This window comes from Colias croceus, chromosome 6 (assembly GCF_905220415.1).
Source record: "Colias croceus chromosome 6, ilColCroc2.1".
NCBI lineage: Eukaryota > Metazoa > Arthropoda > Insecta > Lepidoptera > Pieridae > Colias > Colias croceus.
The window spans coordinates 8,131,271-8,155,912 of record NC_059542.1 but is presented as its reverse complement, the minus strand read 5'-3'; the positions used below and the strand labels follow the sequence as shown (position 1 = coordinate 8,155,912).

Sequence of the window (24,642 nt, the reverse complement as noted above, 5' to 3'; positions counted from 1 at the left end):
ATACAAATATAGGTATGTGTAAATAATAATAATATGTATTACATAGATAAAAGTTATATGTATATTAACATGTAAGTATGTACCTACATAATATTAAGTTGATATCTCATTATTAAGTACAGTATTGTTCACTTATGTAATGTGTCTAATGATGTTGAGGACAAAATAAAAAATAAGCAGTATCAAGATCGTTCAGTCCATTTTCCCTAGGGTTGCACACTCAAAATTTTGATTTCCCTAATTGCCATCAGATTCTGGTTTACCTATATTTGTGCAATTTGTGTGGTACGAATTTGTTATACTGTGGACGCGCGTGTTTTTATTATTAGATACAATTTATTAGGCTGGTGTTCTAACGATGTATGGCAATATATTAAGTGCATGATACTATCTTCTATTATATAAACTACATGTTTAATGGTCTATTAACATTTAATATCCATTGAAAATATTAACCTATAAATCTATCTTCATTGATCTGAGAGTATTAGCCGGCATTTCGACAGTTTGGTTTTTTACTTCATTATATCTGTTTTCATATTATTTTATTAATCGTCTTTCTCTTTCTCATAATTGTGGCCTTCATTTAAGTTGTGACATGGAAATAATCTTTAAGAAATAAAGTTATATATCGCATTTTATACTGGAAAACATTAGAATATATGACATTCATTATCTTCAAGAAGCGCATTGAAAATTTGGCTCCATTCCAAAACTATTTTGGCATCATATTAACAATACGAATATTTTACAAGATCGGTTAAACAAGACATGCAATACTAAACTAAAAGAATAATATGATTTAATTATTTTAATTATAATGTTTTGAAGTAATTACGACGATGGCAGCGCACGTGCGTGTCACGTTGTCGATATAGTCTCAAGTGTCAAGTACCCGTAACCTGGGTTTTTTGCATTTACTTGGCTAATAGCATTATAATAATAATATCTATAGTATGTATATTGTATCGCAAATAGAACAGAAAAATCCCCTAGCAAATGTCCGATGACAGTAGAAACCTACTTGATTAAAAGAGGAGTTTTTAATGTATTTGGAAGATGTTTTTGGAATATTATTGGAACATTTATAGAATGTGGAAATTACAAAAAAAAAAAAAAAAATTTTCGATCGGATGATATTAAAATTGAGAGAAGACGATGAATAAAATAATTGAAAATATAAACTTTGTAAAATCAGTCGAAAATTTCGTATATAGCTGTTGTTAATTAGCGATTGTAACACGGAAAATATAATAATGGGCCACTCTTTAATTTAATTTTTCTATGCCACTTCAAACTTGCCAGAAGTAAATAATCATCTAGGTATAGAGGGAATCAATAAAGTTACTAATGTTTAAAAGTATTCATACCTATAGATATATTCAAGATTCCTATTGGCACAAAATTCTTAGCGATGTCACCTGAAATGTTATAGCAGCCAATGTTTGTATAGAAAGTGTATTGAAAATTGAAATAGTGTTCATTAAATTAGCAAGAAAGTATAGTAGATATTATTATAGTCACAATTATGGAGTTTAAAGTTTATTGGAAATAGTGCTAAGATGGTAAGACCAAATGGTAATCAACTTTATAACATATATATAAAATTTTCTAACTGCTAAGACTTCTTTTAACTACACAAAGAGCTAGCGCGCAAGAGCAACTTTTGTCTCCGCAACTATTGCACGACGATGCGAAGCATCAGAGAGTGCTTTACGATCGAAAAATTTTTTTGTCTCTCCCATCAACTCTATGGGGAGTTGCGTCGCTATCGGTCAATTAAGGAAAGCTGGCATGTTCACAGTACTCACACTTATGCAATTTCACTTACAGTATGTTCAAAAATAAATGCGACTCTAGTTTCATTTTAGACTTGAATTGTAAAATGGGTGCGTTGTAGATAAATAATTATATGCAAATATAATTATGAAAGCTCTCATAATTTACCTGTAAAATTATAATTTAAAAGTAAATCAATTGATGAACTTAATTATTTATTCTAAAAATAATCAATTGGATAAAAGTATTAATAATCATTCAATTATCAAATAATAATTAAATTTCAGGTCATAAAAACAATACAAATAACACGTGCGCTCACTCCCAACACACGGATGGTTGTTTTGATAATGATTTAAATGACGGACGTCTTCTGCAGTTGCGGAGCAGTCTTGTCCTGACTTTGGTCGAGTAAAAATATCTAAGAAATATTATATTTGTAGTAAGTACGTAATACCTACCAATACGCGCTAACAAATACGTGTTACATGTTTATTGTATGATTTTCACACTATTGGTTTTAAACTCAAACTCAAACATTTATACAATTAGACTTCTTCTAGAAGCACTTTTGAATCGTCATAACAGTTTAACAGTTTCAACATTTACCACCAATTCAGAAAGCAGTATCTATAGAGAAGAATGAAGAATCTATTTAATCATAATCGTAATCTTCTACTTCACTGAAACTTTCATCGCTCGAAGAACTCGATGTTTCGCCGTCGGAATTTCTTAATGTTATTATAAATGAGTCAGTGTAATTATCTACTTTTGGTTCTAATTGAATATATTTTTCCTCGTGTTCTCGCGTCTTTCTCCAAACGTCACTAAACATATCCAGACTAATATGGCATTTGCTTCCTTTCTAAATAATTCTTCCACAGTTTTCAAGTTAAAGTTCACATTTTGTGATGCTACTTTCCCTTTAATTATGCCCCATAGTAACTCTATTGGGTTGAGTTCTGGATGGTATGGTGGAAGGCGCAATACACTATGTCCATGATCTTTGAGGATTGCATCAAGTAAAAATTGTGTATAGTTTGGCGTATTTTTTTTAAATAATGTCATAAAGAATAGGTATTGTGTTTTATTCTGGATATTCGCTCGTCTTTTAATTCTATTAAATATGCTTAGGATATGTCACAACTAAGCGCTCTAAAAGATTTTCCGCAAAATTTAATTACGGATCAACAACTTTACGAACACTTCCAAAGAACACATACCGCAATAAGACATTGGTATTCAATTTTAAGTAAGAACAACCGATATCGTTTGTAAATTAATGTAAATGGTGATAACTCTGATTATTAATTAGTAATTTGATTTTTGAAAAAAAAAATGCCGATTTTAGTCAAAATTTATATTTTTCTAACAAGATCCTTATCATCCAAATTTCCACCTGGCCTTGGTGAGAAAAATTGACATTTCTAATGAAAATGAACAAAAAATTAAATGATTTTATTAAATACTGTAAAATAGTCTATAATTCTTCCATTTACTGTATCACAAAATTCTTCATAGATTTTTAGATATTCGTACTACACCAATAACATCACCCTGTATTTATAAACAATTGCAAAATATGACACATACATAGGCCGGGAGATACTGACACAAAATTTCGGGTCATTTGTAACAGAATGGCGGTTCTACAGAGGTCTTATTACGCAATGACAAAAAGAAAAATGATGGTCAGAACGCTGGTACCGGCGGACTAGTCGCGTGGGCGTAAGTCACACTCGTCGGATAAGTAAGACCCCTCTAGACCGCCATCCTGTTACAAATGACCCGAAATTTTGTGTCAGTATCTCCCGGCCTAACATGTGCAATGTGTAAATGTGTTGACGTTCCAGCTCTTCTTAATATACTAATACGTGCGCGCACTTTATTACGAGCCCATAGAGTTGATGGGAGAGACAAAATAGTTGCGGAGACAAAAGTTGCTCTTGCGCGCTAGCTCTTATATGTCGAAATTAATACACCTTCCAAAAAATCTATTGTAATATTTAATGAAAATTGCAATAAAGTAAATATTATACTCGTATATTAACAACATTTATATATTACGTGCATTTATGATTTAATGATTTTCTAACTATTATTATTGTTAACACAGCTTTGACCGCCTCAATTATGTCACAAATGGTATTTTATTACGATATTCTAGTTGTATATTATAATGTGTTTTGGTTGCATTTATTTTATAGCGGTGGAAAATATAAAATTATTTTGCTATTTTTATTCAATTTTTTAAACGTATGTGATTATAAATTATTCCATTCAACATTCCGCTGGATATAATTTTGAATGTTACGATAAAACCTTCAAGAACTTTCACATCTATTTCGCGAATGAAGTCGCTGAATTAATCTCATAAGATAAACAATAAGATGATTATTTTTGTAACTTTGTTCTATATTTCTGTTTATGTTTAAGTTTTGAGTATACCTAGTGACTAGAGCTAAGTTAAAATTTGGACATATCGCAGTGATTTATTATGAAATTATTTTTGTATTTTCTATCATTTTGAACTAATATTCAGGGATTCTTCAAAACTATGTTTATAAGGGAAATGTAACATTATTCGTAAATTTTTAGTATCTATAATTTACCAGTTTTTTCGTCACAAAGCAATGTAGTCTTTAGATTTTAAAGAATCTAAAGTTTGGTGAGATAAAATAGTCATACATCGACCATATACAAGTAAAAAAAGGTGGCAGCTTCTTATTTATCTAATTAAAACCAGGTGCAATGTGAGGCTTTGCGTCACAATAACTATAACGTTTTGTTTTTTGTACGTCATATTGTATCTGTGTAATTAATTTTAATATTCCTGACGTAGGTACCTATAAATCAGGTTGCATGTGTCGCCGTAAGATCGTCAAAACCGTTAGATTATCATCTAACTCGTGAAATTGTTCTCTGTCGACAAATTGTAACATTTGCTCGCTATTTAACGCATTTTTTTTATCATAAGATTATTATGTTCACTTTGATAGATTATAATTTGCCTAAATAATGCATTCAGATTGTAATCTAATAGTGTTTACAATCTTAAAGTGACATGCACGCATTGAAATGGCGGAAGAATATTCAGTATAACGATGCAATTGGTCGAAACATCCATGTATGAAAAATGAAAATATAAGTGAATAAATATTATGTGGGTATAAAAGCATAATTCATACGACGGATAAATTATTCGAATATTAGGTAATACTTATGTATCTTTCATAAAAAGCTTTCCTGAAAGACATAATACATATTACAATAATTTACACATATACCTTATTCACTCATATTTTAAAGATAATTTCAGATAGGATGTTAAGTGTAGAAGGCTTCGCCTTACTCTGTTAACAACAGATACCTGTATAAATGTTACCTTAATTCTTCATTTATTACGTTGTGCCATAATAGCATTAGATGCGTCGGTAGCCTAAAGATAAGAGAGAGAGAAAGAGAAAGAAAAGTAAGAGTAATCCACCATTTATTAAAATACGGCTACCGTCGTATTGTTTAATTCCGGTGATAAGCAAGTACCAAGGGAGGTACCTTTTTCGAATTTCTCATAGTTTTCTAACATAGCCTCGATAGCCTATAATGTAAATCTTATCAAGATCTGTAATTTGTAACTAATAGATGCTTAGTGCTCTTAAATATTAGAGTTTGTTACGCAGCAAATATATTATTATTTTCTATGTATTGCAATAATTACGTATGTGTTTACTGTATACACGCACTTAGTTATGTTTAATTCAAATAATTGTACTTTTGGCAGTGATATGATAGTCCTATATTATATACCGAAATGCTTGTATTGTATTTTCACAATATGTAAAGTTGTATAGTGCTTATAAATAATTGTAATAAACAATTTATTTTCACCCATTGTATATAATATGCCTAATTTTTAGTTGTTCAGATGATATACCTATCGCGTTGGACATTATAGTTCATGGCGTAGGCTATTATGTAAATGTGAACATTTTGAAAAATAAAATTCGATTATCCGTTGGATAATTGTAAATACCATTAATTGTATCATTTAACTCCTCTGCATGTTGTATTACGCAATCGTCTAGAGTGGTTATCATTGAAGTAATGAAAAGTGATTTGTTTTTATTACAAGAAAAATTATAGGTAATTCATTTATTGTCCATTTTGAAATTGATGAAAGTATGAAATGTAATATGGGAACACATTCGTTTTCAATACTCTCCAAAAGACTCTTGTGTTAATTTAGCGAAAATGGAGCAAATTGGAAAGTGGTTTAAACGGAAAAAAAAGTATGGCAACATTGTCGAAGCATGCATTTTAATAGGGACTGTGAGGAAATTATTAGGAGTATCAATTTTTAATATCAAAAGTACTTCTGAAAATGTAATTACTTCTCAATTTTCGTTTGTTGGATTTGTTTTGTTTACGCTGTGGCATTCACTTTATTTTTGTGCTATTTACAATGTGTACAGTTATGACCAAACTATATTGCGAGTTTTATATGATACGCAGTTGAAACACTATGGAGATTTAGTTGAAAATATCGCAACTACGACGTACGTTATTTACGCAATGTGGAAGATATCGTTCGACCTCAGTGGAGCTACTAAACACATGCAGCAACTCGTTGATATCGACGAAGCGTTCAAAGAGTTGGGCGAAAATATAGATCATAGTAAAAGGTCTACTCCATCTTTCCTGATACCTGTAACACTCATTATTATGTGGGTCATACGTTCCTTCAGTATCTGGGTTTCGATAAGCCAAAGAATAGACAACATCCCGTACAGCAAGATATATCAAATATTATTCTCCGATTCCCTAGTATTTGTGACAACCCTGCACTATGGTGTTTACCTCTTTATAATCCGTGACAGATATAAGAGAATAAATAAAGTGCTCAGGAAATTACAAAGAAGAGGTGAGAGCTTCTTTTTTGTGCGTATGAAAAATGTGGATAATAAAACGATCAGTATGCAAGACAGGGCTCTGTGCGAAATGGTAAACAAATGTGGGAAAATATATAGTATGCTGTACAAGGCCACTGAGATAGCTAACGATAAATTTGGTCTGGCATTGCTTCTAACACTGTCTGTGTGGCTTCTTATAATAATACTCTACCTTTATTATTTTATGGAAGCGACTGCAGCAGGTCTGTTTCATGAACTAGAACGATATATTCAGTTCTTGATATACGTGTTTTGACAAATATTTTTTTCCATAGCTATGTTGTCTTCGAGCATTTACTTCTGTGAAGTAACTGTTAAAGAGGTATACAAGTTTATGGAATTTGCATATATGTTTGTTATTCCAGGATTAATATAATATTCCAGTTATCTTTAATATTGAATTTCAGGCTAAAGTAACTTCTTTCTTGGCGCATACTATGATTAATAGTAGGAATATTGATTCATCTGTGAAAGAAGAGGTAAATATAATAGTTAAAACATTAAATTTATCTTATTTTTTATATCAATTTTTTTCTGAAAATAACTATATCTCGCTTTTCTTAGGCTTTGAAGCTCTCATTGCAAGTTATTCATCAAACACCAAAATTTACGGCGCGCGGCATATTTCCTATAGAATATGTTCTTTTATTAGAGGTAAGAACTCACACATAAGTCTGAGTCGTATTATTGATGAAAATCTTATTCTCATAATTGTTCCTAATTTTGTGCTGAACTTATTGATTATAAATATATTCCGAAAAATATTTATTCTTCTTTATACTTAGTAGCTTGTAAAATACATATAATATAATCTATTTTTATGTTTCAGGGCACTCGTTCTGTCATCACCTTTCTGATTATATTGCTCCAGTCTGTTACTCAAAAACATTAAGCTTTCTTTGGCAGAGTTTATCACCGACGGAAAAATCTTATTTCCGAATTTTAATATTCTCAAGTATCACTCTTCCTCTAGGTCAATTATTTTGATTATATTTGTTATTTTATTAATAAACTTCATATGGATTTTAGAAGTTCTCATCGGACATCACCACTTATTCAATCAATTTAAGATAACAGTCAAACATAAAAAAAATAATGAATTTGGTAATTTGTACAAATACTAACTACCTATACCGTACCGGCAGCGTAGTATGGATTATGGTCTAAAATCTAAAATATGTTATAGGACCCTGTGTATGAACCTCGATTCAATAAATCATCGTTAAGTAACAAGCGTTTTATTTTGACACCTTTGAATAACAAAAGAGAAAAATTGTTTGTCGTTTAATAAATCCATACTAATATTATAAATGCGAAAGTAACTCTGTCTGTCTGTTACTCAATCACGCCTAAACTACTGAACCAATTTGCATGAAATTTGGTATAGAGATATTTTGATACCCGAGAAGGGACATAGGCTACTTTTTATTGATATGTACCACGGGCGAAGCCGGGGCGGACCGCTAGTAATAAATAAAATAGTTAAATATGTTGTTTGTTTGGCTTTTATTTGAATAAAACGTATAACAGCAATAAAGTAGGTACCTACCTGTATTAGTAATTATTGAAAATTCTAAAAGGAACTGAAAAATAATAAAAAAATGGTCAATCGTAAATAAATATTAAATCTAACCATGTTTAATTCATTGCTTTGATATTTATTGCTTTAATATATCCTTGTATCGCATAGAATAGAAAGCATAATATTACAAAGAATAACATTAGCATGCTTCAATCGTTTGCAACCGCAAGATATGTTGATAATTAATAGGAAATACATGTAGGTGCCTACTGCAGGTGGCTAGTATGTCACTCGTTCATACCGATCCTTCTCAGTGCACTGCGTAACTAGACGCGAGGTGATAACTCGTTTCCAGGTACTGAAGGTTGGGCTAGCGCTCCATGAACTCTTCGACCCCCACATCTATTACGACACAAGAATTAGTGCACGAACCGTACGCGATTACAGGAAAATGCCTATATAAAACGGCGCATTTTCATCATTGCGACACGCTAATACGCCGTGTGCATATGATTCTATTCAATTCGTAAAGTAACGAATGCAAAGATGATCCTATATTTGTTGGTCATAGTGGCTGTGCTGTGGACGGTACTTTTTAAGTTGAGGAGACGGCGAATGTACAAACTGGCGGCGCTGATACCTGGACCTGAAGAAGAGCTCCCAGTTATCGGCGTCGCTCACAGTTTCTTGGGAGACGCGGAAGGTGAGTCCTAATAATATAGGTAATCTTATAAAATGTGTAATTGGCCGTTGATTTATTTGTAATTGATCTATCTGTAACATGCAATGTTTCAAGTACATGTGGCCATACAAGGCGAGTAATTAAAAAAGTCCACATTAAACTTGAAACAATTAAACTTGACAATCAACGTTTCTACCATGCAATGATTCGATCTTCGATGTGTTTATCAAGCAATGCTAGTTTGAAAAATGTTTTACTAAAGTGAAAAAGGGTTAAAATTTGTTTATTTTATGAAAGTAGTAATTTCGACACCTTCGTATAATATATAGAGACTTTCTTTTATGTAGTCTATTACTTTTTTACAGATTTCTATTTACTATGAAAATAATGCACAGTTCAGAAAAATATTATTTTCTTTGTTGGATATAAAATAGAGATAACAAAAATTATTTCCTGGAAAATGTTTAAAGATAAACATATTTTTTGACATACATTTATTTTATTTTATGTATAGTTTGTTTATTACTTTATTTGAAAGCACTAATCGCAAGCTCGATCGATTTTTAAATTATTTTACTGTTGGATATATACTATGCACTACGAGCGAAGTCGGGGTAGACCGCTCGTTGGATGTAAAATAATTAATAGAACCTTATCTATAATATTAAATTTTTACTTTTTTAAATCACAAATTATAATTAAGATCAGTAAGAAGACAAGAATTACAATTACGTGAAATTTGTGCCGATCGATTTTATTTTCCGTGAGATTGTAAACTGTATTTACTACTTATTTAAGGATTAACTCTTTAAAACCTTTTTTTTCTTTACTCTACAATTCATCGAAGACGGTAACGATAACGTTCCATCTCACGGTGCGGTCACAGCCTGAAATTTTGAATAGGGTCTAATTAAAAACAATGTGAAGTCCGTAAATTATGTTATATAGCATAATACCACAGAATAAACTAGTAGATAATACATAATTTATTTCCAATATAACAAATGGAAGAACTTTAGTTGACAAGCAATTTTACAACATACTAGCTGCTCCGCGCGGTTTCACCCCCGTGGCTCCACTCCTGTTGGTTGTAGCGTGATGATATATAACCTATGATGATTTATACCTACTGCAATTAAATTAATAAACTTAAAAAAAACTTACAATTTTTCCGAATCTCGTTACAGATCGAGGGATTAAATATTAATGAACCGAAATAATGCTATTGTAAAATGTGTAATGAAATAGGTAGTAGATAGTTTAACCTTTGGGTTTTTACAATGGTTTTTACATTGACGCTAGAAAAACCACCATTCATGTCTAAAATTATTTATTGCCTACTTGTCCGCAAAAAATCTTGTTTGTAACTAGAGTAAGGTCAATGTTAATAGCTAGATGTGTCGCGTTTTGTTTACAAATTTATTTATTACTAGCAGTCCGCCCCGGCTTCGCCCGTGGTACATATTTACGTTTTCTTTCTACATAAGAACCATCCTCGTACTTCAAGGAATATAATAAAAAAAGAATTAACGAAATCGGTTCAGCCGTTCTCAAGTTATGCGCTTACCAACACATTTTGGATTCATTTTTATATTATAAGATTGTAACGTCAACTAGTGTAGGAAAAAAAATAATCGGATGTAATAAAAATGTGTTGTTTACTTCTTCCATGAAAAAGCTCGTTGAGAAAAAATAGTTAGTACAATTTTACATGAGAGAATAATTTTAAGGATCCATAAGTAAATTTAAATTAGAATACTCTTGAATGTCTAAAAAACTGGATAAAAAACCAAGTTGAACATTAAAATTGAAACAAAAATGTTAAATATTAAACTTGTTATTAATATATTTTGTTTGTTCTCCTTATGATGAATCATAGCAATTAAGAAAATAATAAAAAATCTTTATTCTTTAAGATACATCATACATCAATTATACATAAATAGGTACATTACATAGTGCTTAGTGCAGTTTCTTAAAGAAAAAAAAACTTTAAAATACAGGAAATAACATCATTGGTTCCCGCATTATGATGCAATTAATTCAAGTTACATTATAATAAATTACATAGACAACAATAATAATTAAAAAAAAATTGCACACTTTGTTTTACTTCTACCGAAGAATGATGTTTCGATACGGGTTGTAGACTTTGTGATCAATTTAAAAATGTAATAAAAATTGAGATAGAAATTTATTGTAGGTATTTATTTCAAAAAATCTAATACCAGGTGGATTCTTCAAGATGTAACAATACAAAGTATAACTACACATTTTCATAGACACTTAATTTTATATGGGTAATAACAGACATGATAATTAGCTGCGATCCAGCGATCCCACGATACGCGATCCAGGTTCGCGGAGCATGGATCGTGGATCGTGTTAGGCCGATCCACTTTAAAAACTGGCGATCCCAAATATGCGCTCCAAGCGATCCTAAGGCGATCCGTGATTCGTGCGCCTGCCGCGCGCGATCGGATCGCGGTGGATCGTCCGGTGTGGACCCAGCTAACGAGATTATCAACAACATTTTTGTTAAAATAACAATTATTAACCCTTAATTATTTAAATGATTCACGTCAACGCTTGGGCCACCCTGTGTAATCTTAGCGATGATTGATACAAAAACCTGACGAAAACCTTGTAAGGAGTCACATAGGTCCATCCCTTATTTGACTCCGTACTTGGCATGTGTATTTATTTATTTATTTATTTATAAGCTTTTTTATTTACAAACAGAAAATACAAATTTTACTTAATAGGACATAATTAGTCAAAAGGCGGCTTTATTGCTACAAGAAAATGCATGTGTACGTAGTATACTAACATGAATGTCAGGTAAACTTTATAGCTAAGAGTATCAGATTTCAGATATCACAGTAATATAGCCGTGACATCATTTTAATCTCATTAATAAATCAACTAGCAATTTTTCCCTTGATTGTATCGCAACAAATAACTCGCAACTCATTTAGATCATTTTTTTTCTCAGTATGACATAAGTATAGTAACGGAAAGTATAGTAACGTAAGTATTCTCTGTAACGGAAATACAGTATAATTATAGTGAAATAACAATATCTATTCTTAGGTATTTCTTCAATTTATTGCTGATATACGATAACACGAAGAAATCTAGTGAAGTAGGCGGATATATTCCAATCAATTATCAATATGTTTGTCCTAGTTTTAATTCCTTCTACATCCAAATTAGTACAAAATTGAATTTCCTAGGTACATTTGAACTTTGAAGTGAAACTTGAAATGTGAAGTGAACTATATTGACTTTCTATGTCTTTTCATGTTATTTTCAGGTATAATGTCAGCGTTACAATACTATAGTTACGGAAGTATGCAACATGGTATATTTCGCGGATGGCTGGGTCATATTTTATATTTTCGTAAGTACATATTTTGTACATTTTAGTACACATTATATATCTTCTTCTTAACGTAAAAATAATATACAAATTGTTAAGGTGACTGACTGACTGATCTATTAACGCATATCCCAAATTACTGGACCGATCGGGCTGAAATTTAGCATGCAGATAGCCACTAGGATGATGGCATCGGCTAAGAAAAGATTTTGATTTATTCAAAACCCCCATCCCAAATCCCCCATCCCAATAATGGCTCTAAGTTTATAATCCTGTATTAAGTGTGCAATAAAGAATTTTTCATTTCATTCAATAAAACCTTAATGATCTAAGAATAAAATTGCATTAATGCATTCTTATACCTACGACAAATTTTGTATAGTTTGCAGCTTCCTATATGATTAACTAGCGGTCCGCCCCGGCTTCGCCCGTGGTACATGTTTACGTTTTCTCTACATAAGAACCATCCTCGTACTTCAAGGAATATAATAAAAAAAGAATTATCGAAATCGGTTCAGCCGTTCTCGAGTTATGGAATTACAACGAAAAGTGGCATTGATTTTTATATATTAGATAAGCCGAAATAGAGATTTTACAATATACCTGAGAACCATAGGTAGTTTTATTTATTATTCCAGGTTGACTCCGAGACGAGGTAACTTACCTAGTATATTTTATGTTGATTCTACGTCAATTCTAAGAAACATAGAAAACTAGCTTTCCGCCCGCGGCTTCGCGCGCGTTTTGAAAGAAAAACCTTGGATTTTCGGGATGAAACCTATCCTATGTTTTAATCCAAATTACCCTCTAGATTATGTGTGCTAAATTTCATTGTAATCGGTTCAGTAGTATTTGCGTGAAAGAGTAACAAACACACACACACATCCTCACAAACTTTCGCATTTATAATACGTATTATTGTAGTAGGATTAATCAGTTGTCGAAATGTCCGGATATTTCATAATATTATTGTTTGCAGTCGTAGTTGATCCTGTGGATTTAGAAATGGTGTTGAAGACATGTTTGGAGAAGGATGACTTGCATAGATTTATTAGAAAAGTCATCGGCTTCGGAGGAATTTTTGCGCCAGGTAATGTATTACTTAGTAATTGCTTAAAAGTATGTAGTTTATTTATTAGTAGTTGTTCTTTATTTCACGCCTGCGTGGCTATGTAGTAATATCGCATTGATGCATTTTTTATACGTTGATATTATTTTAATAAATTTAAACAAACGTAATTTAATAAGTTTTTCTTATGCTTGCACTTTATATTAATTTATAAGTACTTTTTGTTTATATTTTCGTGCACATTAGAATTATAAGAAATTAATATGCGTTAATGAGAAAATCTTGTTAAAACTAACTCAAATATGGAATAGCTCGATTTAATTATGATAACATTTGAATTAGTCCATTATATTTAACATTTATATCAATGATAATTTGATAAACGAGCAAATATTCCTATTTTACTCGTGACCTATATATGGTCATTTTAAATACATAGATAATCTGGAAATCCCACTCTACTCCCAGAAGCAAAGTGATACATAAGGACAAGTTAATAAGCATAAATATCCACCACGGCATGCGGAAACATTCAAGGGCAAGAAGGTCTCCTATAAAATAAAATATCGGAAAACAATTACATGAGTAATCATAGGATTTTCATCTTATTTTATGCACTGTAATTTATTTTAATTTATTTGTACTAGTTGCCAATATGTTGGGTCTAAATTTTATCTACTGAATGGAATTTCAAAGATGGGAACATGTGAAATCACATTTTGTTTTTATTCGTTACTTGAGAAGAAAAATAACCGTGTCAAAAATAGGTCTAAATATATTATAATAAATCAAGTAGACGTTCTTTAGTACTTAGAATTTTGCAAGTGTAAGACAAAGAATGCAATTTTATAAATCACTTCAAATTGCGATTCATTATGCCCACGCCCTTGAAGATTAGGTACTCTTGAAGCTAAACCATAAACAAAATCTTTTAGAGTAAGATTGATTAGTTTAGGATAAAATATAACAAACATATAAAATGTTATAAAATTATCTATACTAATATTATAAAGCTGAAGAGTTTGTTTGAACGCGCTAATCTCAAGAACTACTGGTCCGATTTGAAAAATTGTTTCGGTGTAAGATAGCCCATTCATCGAGGAAAGCTATAGGCTATAAATCATCACGCTAAGATTCACAGGAGCAGAGTCACGCGGGTGAAACCGCGGAGCGAAGCTAGTAATTAATATAACGTTTGATAACAACAGCACAAAGCTGGTTAGTCTCTTTTATTTTTATTTTTAAATGGTTGTACTACTGGGTTACGCAGCAGTAGATGAATCAGATCTACATAATGTTTTTTGCATTCATCATCCACGACCATAAACAGTAATGCCTCTAATCACAATAGCACAAATTGATTGATACAATTAACCTGTTCATCAAAGAACAAAAGAATAAGACTCACTCCATATTCTCTACATACTCTCGTAATTAATTCATTAAAGATAGAAGATAATAATTCTAGGGCTTGATTGCCTACACTGTATATTTTTCTAGGAATTAAATTAGGTTCTATCTCGGGCTTGATGTTCTTAAAAATTTAGTTAGCTGTACATTTCTTATAAAAGTTTGATTTATCTTTGCTTTCCGCAGTTGCATTCACGGCAGTGTGACGATGCATAATGCCTGTAATTGAATACCTATTGTTATTGTATTTTAATATCCGTTACAATAAAAATATACGATTCATTTAATTGATTACGATTTATATAAACAGTCACAAGAAACCAGTAATAATGATGGTATGATATAATGCGGTTATGGGGAGCAGTTACGACTTGACCTAACCTTATGTTAACGTATCATTACGAGTTGTTATTTAATAGAAGTTATTTCAATTAACACTGTGATTTAATGATGATACTGAACGTTAAGCTAAAACTAAGGTTTTTCATAGATTAAATGAATCTTTATTACCCCTCAAATTATAGTATTAAAGTTACGTTATTTTATTTGATTCTGAATGTATTTATACTTAAATCTTTTTATTATACTTCAAATAATTATTTGTATATTTTGTAATTAAAGTATTATTATATATTTAATAAAGTATACTGCGCACTGCGCAGGTTCACCGCCACCGTTATACAGTACTAGCTTTCCACCCGCGGCATCGCCCGCGCAGTCAAAGAAAAACCCGCATAGTTCCTGTTCCCGTGGGAATTCCGGGATAAAACCTATTCTATATCTATATCTATTATATCTTTTAATATATATTCTATATCTTTTAACAATAAACATATGATTATATTATTATACCTAAGTATGTTAAGTTATATTTTTATAGTGAGTTTAACTTGAGTTTTATAATTACGATAATATGTGTAATGTCTATATTTTTATAGTTTCAATATGGAGACGAAGACGCAAGATATTAATGCCGGCGTTTAGTCCGAAAATCGTGGAGAAATTCGTAGAAGTATTTTCCGAGCAAAGTGAGAAGTTATCTAAGAGGCTGGCGGATTCTGCTAGCGGGGAAGATTTTAGCATTTGGCCATTCTTATCGTCGTATACTCTTGACTCGGTTTGTGGTAAGTAGTTGAAAAAAAAAAATTGTTGTTCGAAAAAATAAACATACTGAAATCTACGCTTGAGCGATAACATCGATGATTATTATTATGCTTTGAGTTAAGTTTAGTTGTCTTGTTGAATTATTAATTAATACATAAATAAAAAACGTAAAAACATAATAAAAGTTATTGATGTAAGTTAACTAGCTATGTAACCCGACATCGCCTGTGGTAAATTGTCCAAGTTTAGTACTACCAACGCAGCTAAACTCTCATGCACATTACTTTGTTGACATCGTATCATCGTATAAGAAACGTCATAAGATGTTAGTACTATACCATTTTAAATACGACATACGGACAAACATTCATTTTTACGTATTATGGGCCCTCTGCAAAATATGGCAGCGTTGGGCGAGTAGAGGCAATCACGATAGTGCAGAGGGCCTAAAGGCTAAATGTGCCTATTACACCAAACAAATAAATATGTTGGGCCAACGCCCGCGCCGTCCATTATGAAAAGGATCCATTATTAAGATTATGAGTAAATACCATCCGTCATTTTTATGTTATTAGAAATCGAAGGATCAAAAAACGTTGGTGAGATACAATGACCTCTCATTGACATTGCATTGACTTCAGGATTTCCTAAACGCTGCAGTCCTTGACATTTGGAAAGTTTTAAATAAAAAAAATATTTTAATAAATAACTTAAAAAAAATTAAATCGCTGCCTTTCTAGTAAATCAGTAATCCATTCAAATTTTGTTAGAATAATCTTTTCCTCCTTTACAATTCAGATAAAAGATTCCACGTCAAGTCCATTTTATTTATTTGCTTAATATTCATATATTTATTTATTTCTTGTACAATTTTTTGAGAAGTTATATGCACATTGCACGTGCAATAATTTAATTCAGATAAACAGAAAACTGCTATGTTCACTTTACAATTATTATATTCTTGATTCCAATTATTACATTTTTTTATGACGCGAGTTAAAGTATGTGTTTTAATTTAACAGAAACGGCAATGGGAGTTAAAATGGGTGCGCAAGAAAATCCAAATTCTCCTTTCTTAGCCTCTATGAATGCTTTGCTAAATGTTGTTTGCGAGAGGATATTTCATTTATGGTTGCAACCAGACTGGATCTTCAAACTTTTCCCACAGTACAATATACATCAAGACTGCATTGGTGTACTACACGGATTTACTGATGAGGTAGAGAAGATTACATATCTTAGGAATTTGTTTTTTTAAGCCATCTTTGACTATGGTAGTAAACTGTAAAACGTGTCGTAGAAATTAAAGTCAAAGTTAGATGCGTATTTTTTCTTTGATTAAAATTGATGAAACAAATTTGACCTTGATTCAATTGTTTAAAGTCAAATTCTTCTGTTTTAAAAACAATCCTAACTAATTTTAAAAACAATAAAAAATGAGTTGAAATATTATTATGTACATATTATTTTAAATGCATTAATTAAAATAATTTTGTCCGGTACGCTGCAGGTTATTCAAAAAAAGCGGGAAGAATTGAAAAATGAGCAACGATCACAACCCGAAGTCGACAAACAATTTGGTGAGATTTAGTAACGAAAATTGCATGAGAAAAAGTCCAGCTTATGACTTTCTTGATTATTTAGTTAAAAAATTACATAGAACTGTGAAAGGTTTTGGTTGATATACCCGTTGGAGACATGTAAAAAATTATGTTTGTTAGGGAGCTGAAGGTTAATTAACCTTCTAAAATCTATTTAATTTACGAAAGATAGGTGAGCTACCTACAAATCTATAAAATAATTCCAGATCTTCAAGACTACAGAACAAAGAGTTTTCTGGATATGTTGATCAGTTTGTCGGGAGGAGAGAGGGGCTACAACAATGAGGAACTTCGAGAGGAAGTGTTAACATTAACGATTGCTGGGACCGATACATCAGCCGTTGCTATTGGCAACACCTTGAAAATATTGGGAAAATACCCCAAAATCCAAGAGAAATTGTACGCTGAGTAAGTGACATGATTTTTTTGCAAAAAGAACGGGATAAAACTTACAACTTATTAACAGAGATATGTGTCATCATAAATTAGAATAAATAATAATTTGAAGATAATGTAGATACGCCGCTTTGTATAAAACTAAAAAAAAAATCATTAATTTTATTAGGTATAAGCCGATCACCACGGTGCGAACAGCCTCGCGATGCAATTTCCGCTCGAGGTTGCATGCTCTGACTGGCCAATTGAAAATAATAATGCATAAACGGACATTTTTAGCTATGTGATACTAATATTATAAATGCGAAAGTAACTCTGTCTGTCTGTTACTCAATTACGCCTTAACTACTGAACCAATTTGCCTGAAATTTGGTATAGAGATATTTTGATACCCGAGAAAGGACAAAGGCTACTTTTTACCCCGGGACATAGGATAGGTATTATCCCGGAAATCCCACGGGAACGGCCACTATGCGGGTTTTTCTTTGATTGCGCGAGCGAAGCCGCGGGTGGAAAGCTATTTTTTTTTTTTATGAAATAGGATAGCAAACGAGCAGACGCATCACCTGGTATTAAGCGACACACGCCGCCCATATGCATCCACTCCACTGGGAAGTGGATGTGTTGCTGTCCTCAAAGGGATTTGGAAGGAGTTAGGTAGAAGGCGCGAGAATGGGAGGGAATGAAGATAGGGAAGGAGAGGATGGGTAGGGGATGGGAAGGGATGTGGGCCTCCGGACCCCTCACTCACCGTATGGAACGCGAGTGTATAATAAAATATTTACACTCATGAAAAGTAATATTCTTAATTTCAGACTTATGGAAGTATTTGGCGAAACAAAACGGCCACTAGTCAAAGAAGATTACACCAAATTGAAGTACTTAGACAGAGTGGTCAAGGAGACGCTTAGATTATTCCCACCTGTACCTTTTATTATAAGAAAAGTATTAACGGACACCAAATTACGTAAGTAAACTTAATTTTTTCTCCAAATCAATACATTTTTTGTTAAATTGAAGCAATTAAATTAGGATTTCCATCGTAAAAACTAGGAGTCTATAAAGCAAATCGGAATAAAATATATGAACATTACGTTTATATGCTAATTTGATTTATTACAAAAATTATAAAATATTTATAAATATTAGATCGTTTGCAGCTGATTATTATTAATTATGATCTAAGAAAGGTTGAAACTTGAAACTACTTACGAGATTAATTGCCTTGCAAATCTTTATGTACCTAATTCAGTTCTGGATCTTTTAGTTTTTATGAATACTATTTATAAACGTGTTCGATTTGTTTATGAATTATTTCAGTTTTGAATAGGAACCACTTTTCAACTATTAAATTAAATACATATTTTAAATTATATAGATAATTAATATAAAAAAGAACGTATGTGCCACGAACACGTATCAGAAGTGAAACTTCTTTGGCATGATTCAAAAATACCTCCATGGCGTGGCGGTATTGCCATGATGCGACCTTTAAATTATTCTCTAAAGAAGTTTCACTTCAAAAAGTAAACTTCCTGGTTCACTTTTTCTTCGTTGTTACAGGCAGGTAGTTGTGATTGTTCTAGTAAATAATTTGCTTGATCAATACTTATGTAAATGCTATATTACAGCTTCTGGCCACGTTTTGCCTGCTGGCTCTGGGGTGGTAGTGTCCATATGGGGCGCTCACAGAGACCCTAAATATTGGGGCCCTGATGCAGAGAATTTCGATCCTGACAGATTTCTTCCGGAACGGTTCAATTTGGTCAACTCTTGTAGTTTCATGCCTTTCAGTAATGGACCTAGAAACTGTTTAGGTGAGTTGACATAATCCTGTACTTGATATAGAAGAAGTTTAAGAAACATGTAAACTCAATCAAAAAGTATGGAATCTCCTAACTGGACAATAATATAAGGTTTACGATACTGTTTTTTCAGGATACCAATACGCTCTGATGTCTGTAAAGGCAGCAGTGTCAGCGATTGTTAAAAACTACAAAGTAGTGGGTTTAGAAGAGACCAGCCCTGCACCCAAGATGAGAGTTAAATTAGAAATAATGATGAAAGCAGTGGATGGATACCAGATATCATTAGAAAAACGAACATCTTTATAACCTTGATATTAATAAAGAAAGAAACGCAACTATAGTGAAAACAATTGCATAAATGTGAATTATATAACTATTTTTTGTCTGATATCGTTAATGGTCTGGGAAACCACTTTTTGTCTATTCAATGCAAAAGTGATAACTAACGTGTGTCAAGAATAAAGCTTCATAATTTATATGATAAACGTTTATTTGCGACGAATGCCTTTTATTATTTTATATGAAGACTGTTATCAATTACCTACATGCAGAACAGAACATTTGCTTGATGTGTATGTTATATAGTTTATTGGTATACTAGTATAGTTAATTTAATTAATGTAAATGAATAAATTTGTAAACATTTATTTTATTTTTTATTTTTTACCATCCTTCCCAAATTATTTGGAATCTGAATAAGTTTGAAAGTTTTTATACTTTTTCTGCTCTGGGCTTGGGTTAGGAGATATTAACCAATTTATTTTTTCCATTTCTACAAGTCACAACATTTTATTTTTTCACTTATCTTGTGTAATCTATGTATCTTTACTGATGTTATAAAGTTGAAGAGTTGCAAGCATCGATGATCGATCGTTATGGTAATTTATAAGGATGAAATCTCTCTAACAATCTTGATCTATACATATAATAAATCTGTAGAAGGGTCAATTCTGTACACTGAAAATATTGAAAAAATAAATAGCAGGGGGTGTTACTGGATCGATACTAAACCCAAACATGTGATTAAAAAAAATTTTGTCTGTCTGTCTGTCTGTCTGTCTGTATGTGAAGGCATCACGTGAAAACTAGCGGTTCGATTTCGATGAAACTTGGTATAATTATACCTTATTATCCTGGGCGTAAAGTAGGATACTTTTTATCCTGGAAAAATACGTAGAAAAAAATTAATCTTAATTTTTCAGTTTTATCCATAGACGTTGTTCCGTAGAACCGCGAACACACGTTGCGTATTATTATAGGCCTAGCCGTATTTGGGAATTGGGTCCAATAGATATTTATAAGATGTTATTGACAGAGGTACTCAAAATGGAGAAATAACCATCCACGCGAAGACCACATCCGCGCGGACGGAGTCGCGGGCGGAAGCTAATAAATTAATAATGTGAAAAAAAGACTGGTTGCACTCCGGGAGTGCCGGCAGAAGTGAAAACTTGATTATTAACGTTCTATGTTTGATATTTTGGAATGGTATCCGTCTTACGCATGGAATAAATGGGCTAAAAAAATCCGTCTTACGCTAAAGAAGTTTTCACTTCAAAAATAAATTTAATGGGTTAAGTTAAAGCACCTTTACTCAAAGAATCATCTGTTTACTGTAGTGTTTAGTAATGTTAGTAATTAATAATTATCATTAATGTCATTTATCTATTAAAATGTCGAATTCTTACTACTTAGTTATGATTATTGCAATTTGCATGTTTCTCTATTGCATACTCCTTTCTTCGATGATGAGGTAGGTACCTTTATTATCATTTTTTTTGTAAATAATTTTACATTTCACGATGTCCCTTTCCTTCGATTATTAATTTTCATATAGAGCTAGTTATCATCCAAACTACCGTCCGTTATCGATGCAATAAAGGTACAACGTGCAGTTTTAGCAGATTTTAATCGGTTCAATGCCCGGGTTGGACAAACGGATTTTCGGAAATCTTCAAATGCAGTTTTCATTATTTTTAATAATGGTATTTTTCTATTGAGTAAAATTTTCTATTTAAAGTATTAAGATAGGTGCTTTTCCTCCAAGTAGTATTATTTTCTTACTTTTAGAAGAAATATAAATAAACATTAACCTATTTATAGATTATTATGGATATTTGTTACATAAATTATACATGTTAAAGGTTTTTGTTCTAAAATTTAAAATATAATTGGAGTTTTCCAGAAATGGTGGATAATAAAGTACGTGACTGGAGTCACCTCCCGTCACCTCCAAAACAGCTGTATCCCGTAGTGTGCGTAATTTTTTGTAAAATAAAGAAATATACCGCGCTGACTTATATTATTCGAGTTTAAATAATCGAGTAATACGTTATCTATAATCTTAATATATATAAATCTCGTGTCGCAATGTTTGTCCTCAATGGACTCCTAAACCACTTAACCGATTATAATAAAATTCGCACACCATGTGCAGTTCGATCTAACTTGAGAGATAGGATAGTTTAAATCTCAAATCGTTTTAGAGAAAGCGGGCGAAGCCGCTGGCGGTAAGCTAGTTATATTAAATCTTTTCAGCCATGCTATTCATTATTTAGCCTTCAATTTAAATGTAATTTAATTGTCATCTTATCGTTATTAATTTTATTAATTTTTCATTAATATCTCTTTAAATATTAGATAACGTTATTTTTAGCTAATAGGTCGATATTTTCCGAACCAAATATTCTTTACGTTTTTAGCACGCGTTCAATAAATTATTGGTTTATGCTGTGGTATTTTTCAACAACCAATAAAAAAATACAAAATTTATATTTGTCATTACATATTATTAACTACGTACAATTCTCTTCATACCCGATGTTTGGAAATATTCGTTAATCTAATCGATTTGTTTCAGCGAAGCAAAAGCTCTTTAATACGCAGTAGCATGGTTTTAGGCTCTACAGTCTATCTAGGTATACTAATATGTATTATATGTTTGTTTGAACGCTTTAATCTCAGGAACTACTGGTCCGATTTGGAAAGTTCTTTCGGTGTTAGATAGCCCATTCATCGAGGAAGGCTATAGACTACATATATTATCATCAGACCAACAGGAGCGGAGGCACGCGGGTAGAACCGCGAAGCGCAGCTAGTTATTAAATAATTGTTATGATTTTGTGGAAGTCAGTAAACTATGTACCTACTAATATCATAGTATGAATTGAATTACAAGCTTATATCATAGAAATAATAAACTACTATAATAATACTAAAGTAACGAATTACGATTATTATTTTGAGGTCAAAGTTACCTAAAATCATGGAAAACTGGTAATTTTCTCAAAAAAATGTAGGTATTTTATGACTATTTCAAGGATCACTCATTTTTCCTCTCAAGACATTTTCTGTATTTTCTGAGTACCATTGGGTAGAACTACGTTATTTTCTTAGAAATATTTATTTCAAACTTGTTCAAAAAACAACGAGGTCCCTACGCGTAGGTACCTACGCAACGCTACAAAAGAGTCAACTTAAAAAATTCATATGAAAACTGAATGCATTTCTACAATACACGACCTGACGAACTGGTGCAAAAATTTTGAACTTGTTAATATTAATAAAAAATGTAATATTATATATTTTAAAGGTAAAAAAAATATAAAAATCAGGTAAAAATTCCGAGATTATAATATAATCACATTACTAATTACTTTCATCGACGTTGCTAATTTATTACGGATCTTCTTTAAAAAATGTTTTGATATAATTTAATAATGATTCATGTATTTCCATACCATTCGATTGACGAGTACAAATAAAATATTTTTCTAATTTAAGTTTTTATTTGCCTATGAACTTACCTAGTACCTCAGATAAGTTTAATTTGAATCTGTTTCAAAATTTCTACGTGATGCGAAGTTGAGATACATATATATACGCACAAGTGCATGGAATTTTAAATGCAGTTATGGTTTGCTTGGTAAAGATAAAACAAATTAATACTTAATTCAAGCGGGGACAAATTCAATGAACTGTTATCAACATTAACTGATCTTGAGTTATTTTAAATGGTTGTAATTTTCTTTAATCTCTCTTGGTCGGGGCACCCCAACAATACCTCCTTCCATTTGACCGCATTCAAAGGAGAGCTGTACGACTCGTTGACGAACCTAGTCTCACCGATCGGCTTGATACTCTGGCGTTGCGAAGAGATATCGCTTCCTTATGCGTTCTCTACCGCATCTACTATGGGGAGTGCTCTGAGGAATTGTTTGTAATATTACCCGCAGCTGTTGTTACCGTTCCATTACCATACAGCCCGCCATAAGCAGAAGTAGGTACCACCCTCGCTACCTTGACTGCTGGCGGTCGACAACTGTGCGCTTTAAACGGATCTTCTTTCCGCGCATAACAGTCATATGGAACCAGCTTTCTTGTGCGGTGTGCCCAAATGGTTACAATCTGGGGACCTTTAAGTCATTAAGAAGAGAACACATTCCTAACTAAAAGGCCGGTAACACACTCACAATGTCCCCGGCGCTGTGGGGGCTTATGGGCGACGCTGACCGCTTACCATCAGGCGTCGCGTCTGCTGTGTTGCCTTCTCCTTCATAAAAAAAAGACGGGTTGCACTCTGGGAGTGCCGGCAGAAGTGAAAACTTGATTACTAACGTTCAGCATGTTTGATATTTTGGAATGGTATCCGTCTTAAGCGCGTCACACACGGTGAAGATACTATAATATTTTATCTTAAGATACTCTAATATAAAACGTATAAATATTTCAGGACAATTTTCACACACGGCACAATCTGATTGTATGGGATAAGCTTTCGCTTGTATTATGGAAACCAGATGGCTGATAAACATACATATGTAATTTGAAATAAATACTTATATTAATTAACACCATTATTATTATTATAATTAACACCCAGACACAGAGACAACATCTATGTTCACCACACAAATATTTGCCACGGGTGGGAATCGAAA

General features: G+C 32.1%; 2 protein-coding genes across 2 annotated transcripts; both read left to right on the top strand.

Annotated features, from left to right (window-relative positions):
- The first annotated feature begins 6,030 nt into the window (after positions 1–6,030).
- Positions 6,031–7,834, top strand: LOC123692686 (putative gustatory receptor 28b). Its single transcript, XM_045637458.1, is given in 4 exon segments — positions 6,031–7,050; positions 7,136–7,207; positions 7,293–7,382; positions 7,558–7,834. Coding segments are annotated over 4 exon segments (1,245 nt in total). The 3' UTR covers positions 7,621–7,834.
- Positions 7,835–8,571: 737 nt separating this feature from the next.
- On the top strand, positions 8,572–20,349 carry LOC123692410 (cytochrome P450 4c3-like). Its single transcript, XM_045637151.1, has 10 exons — positions 8,572–8,953; positions 12,249–12,335; positions 13,294–13,404; positions 15,732–15,917; positions 16,920–17,116; positions 17,408–17,477; positions 17,705–17,906; positions 18,710–18,861; positions 19,526–19,711; positions 19,833–20,349. The coding sequence occupies exons 1-10, from the start codon at positions 8,797–8,799 to the stop codon at positions 20,006–20,008; spliced, it is 1,524 nt and encodes a 507-aa protein (XP_045493107.1). The 5' UTR covers positions 8,572–8,796; the 3' UTR covers positions 20,009–20,349.
- Positions 20,350–24,642: the final 4,293 nt, after the last annotated feature.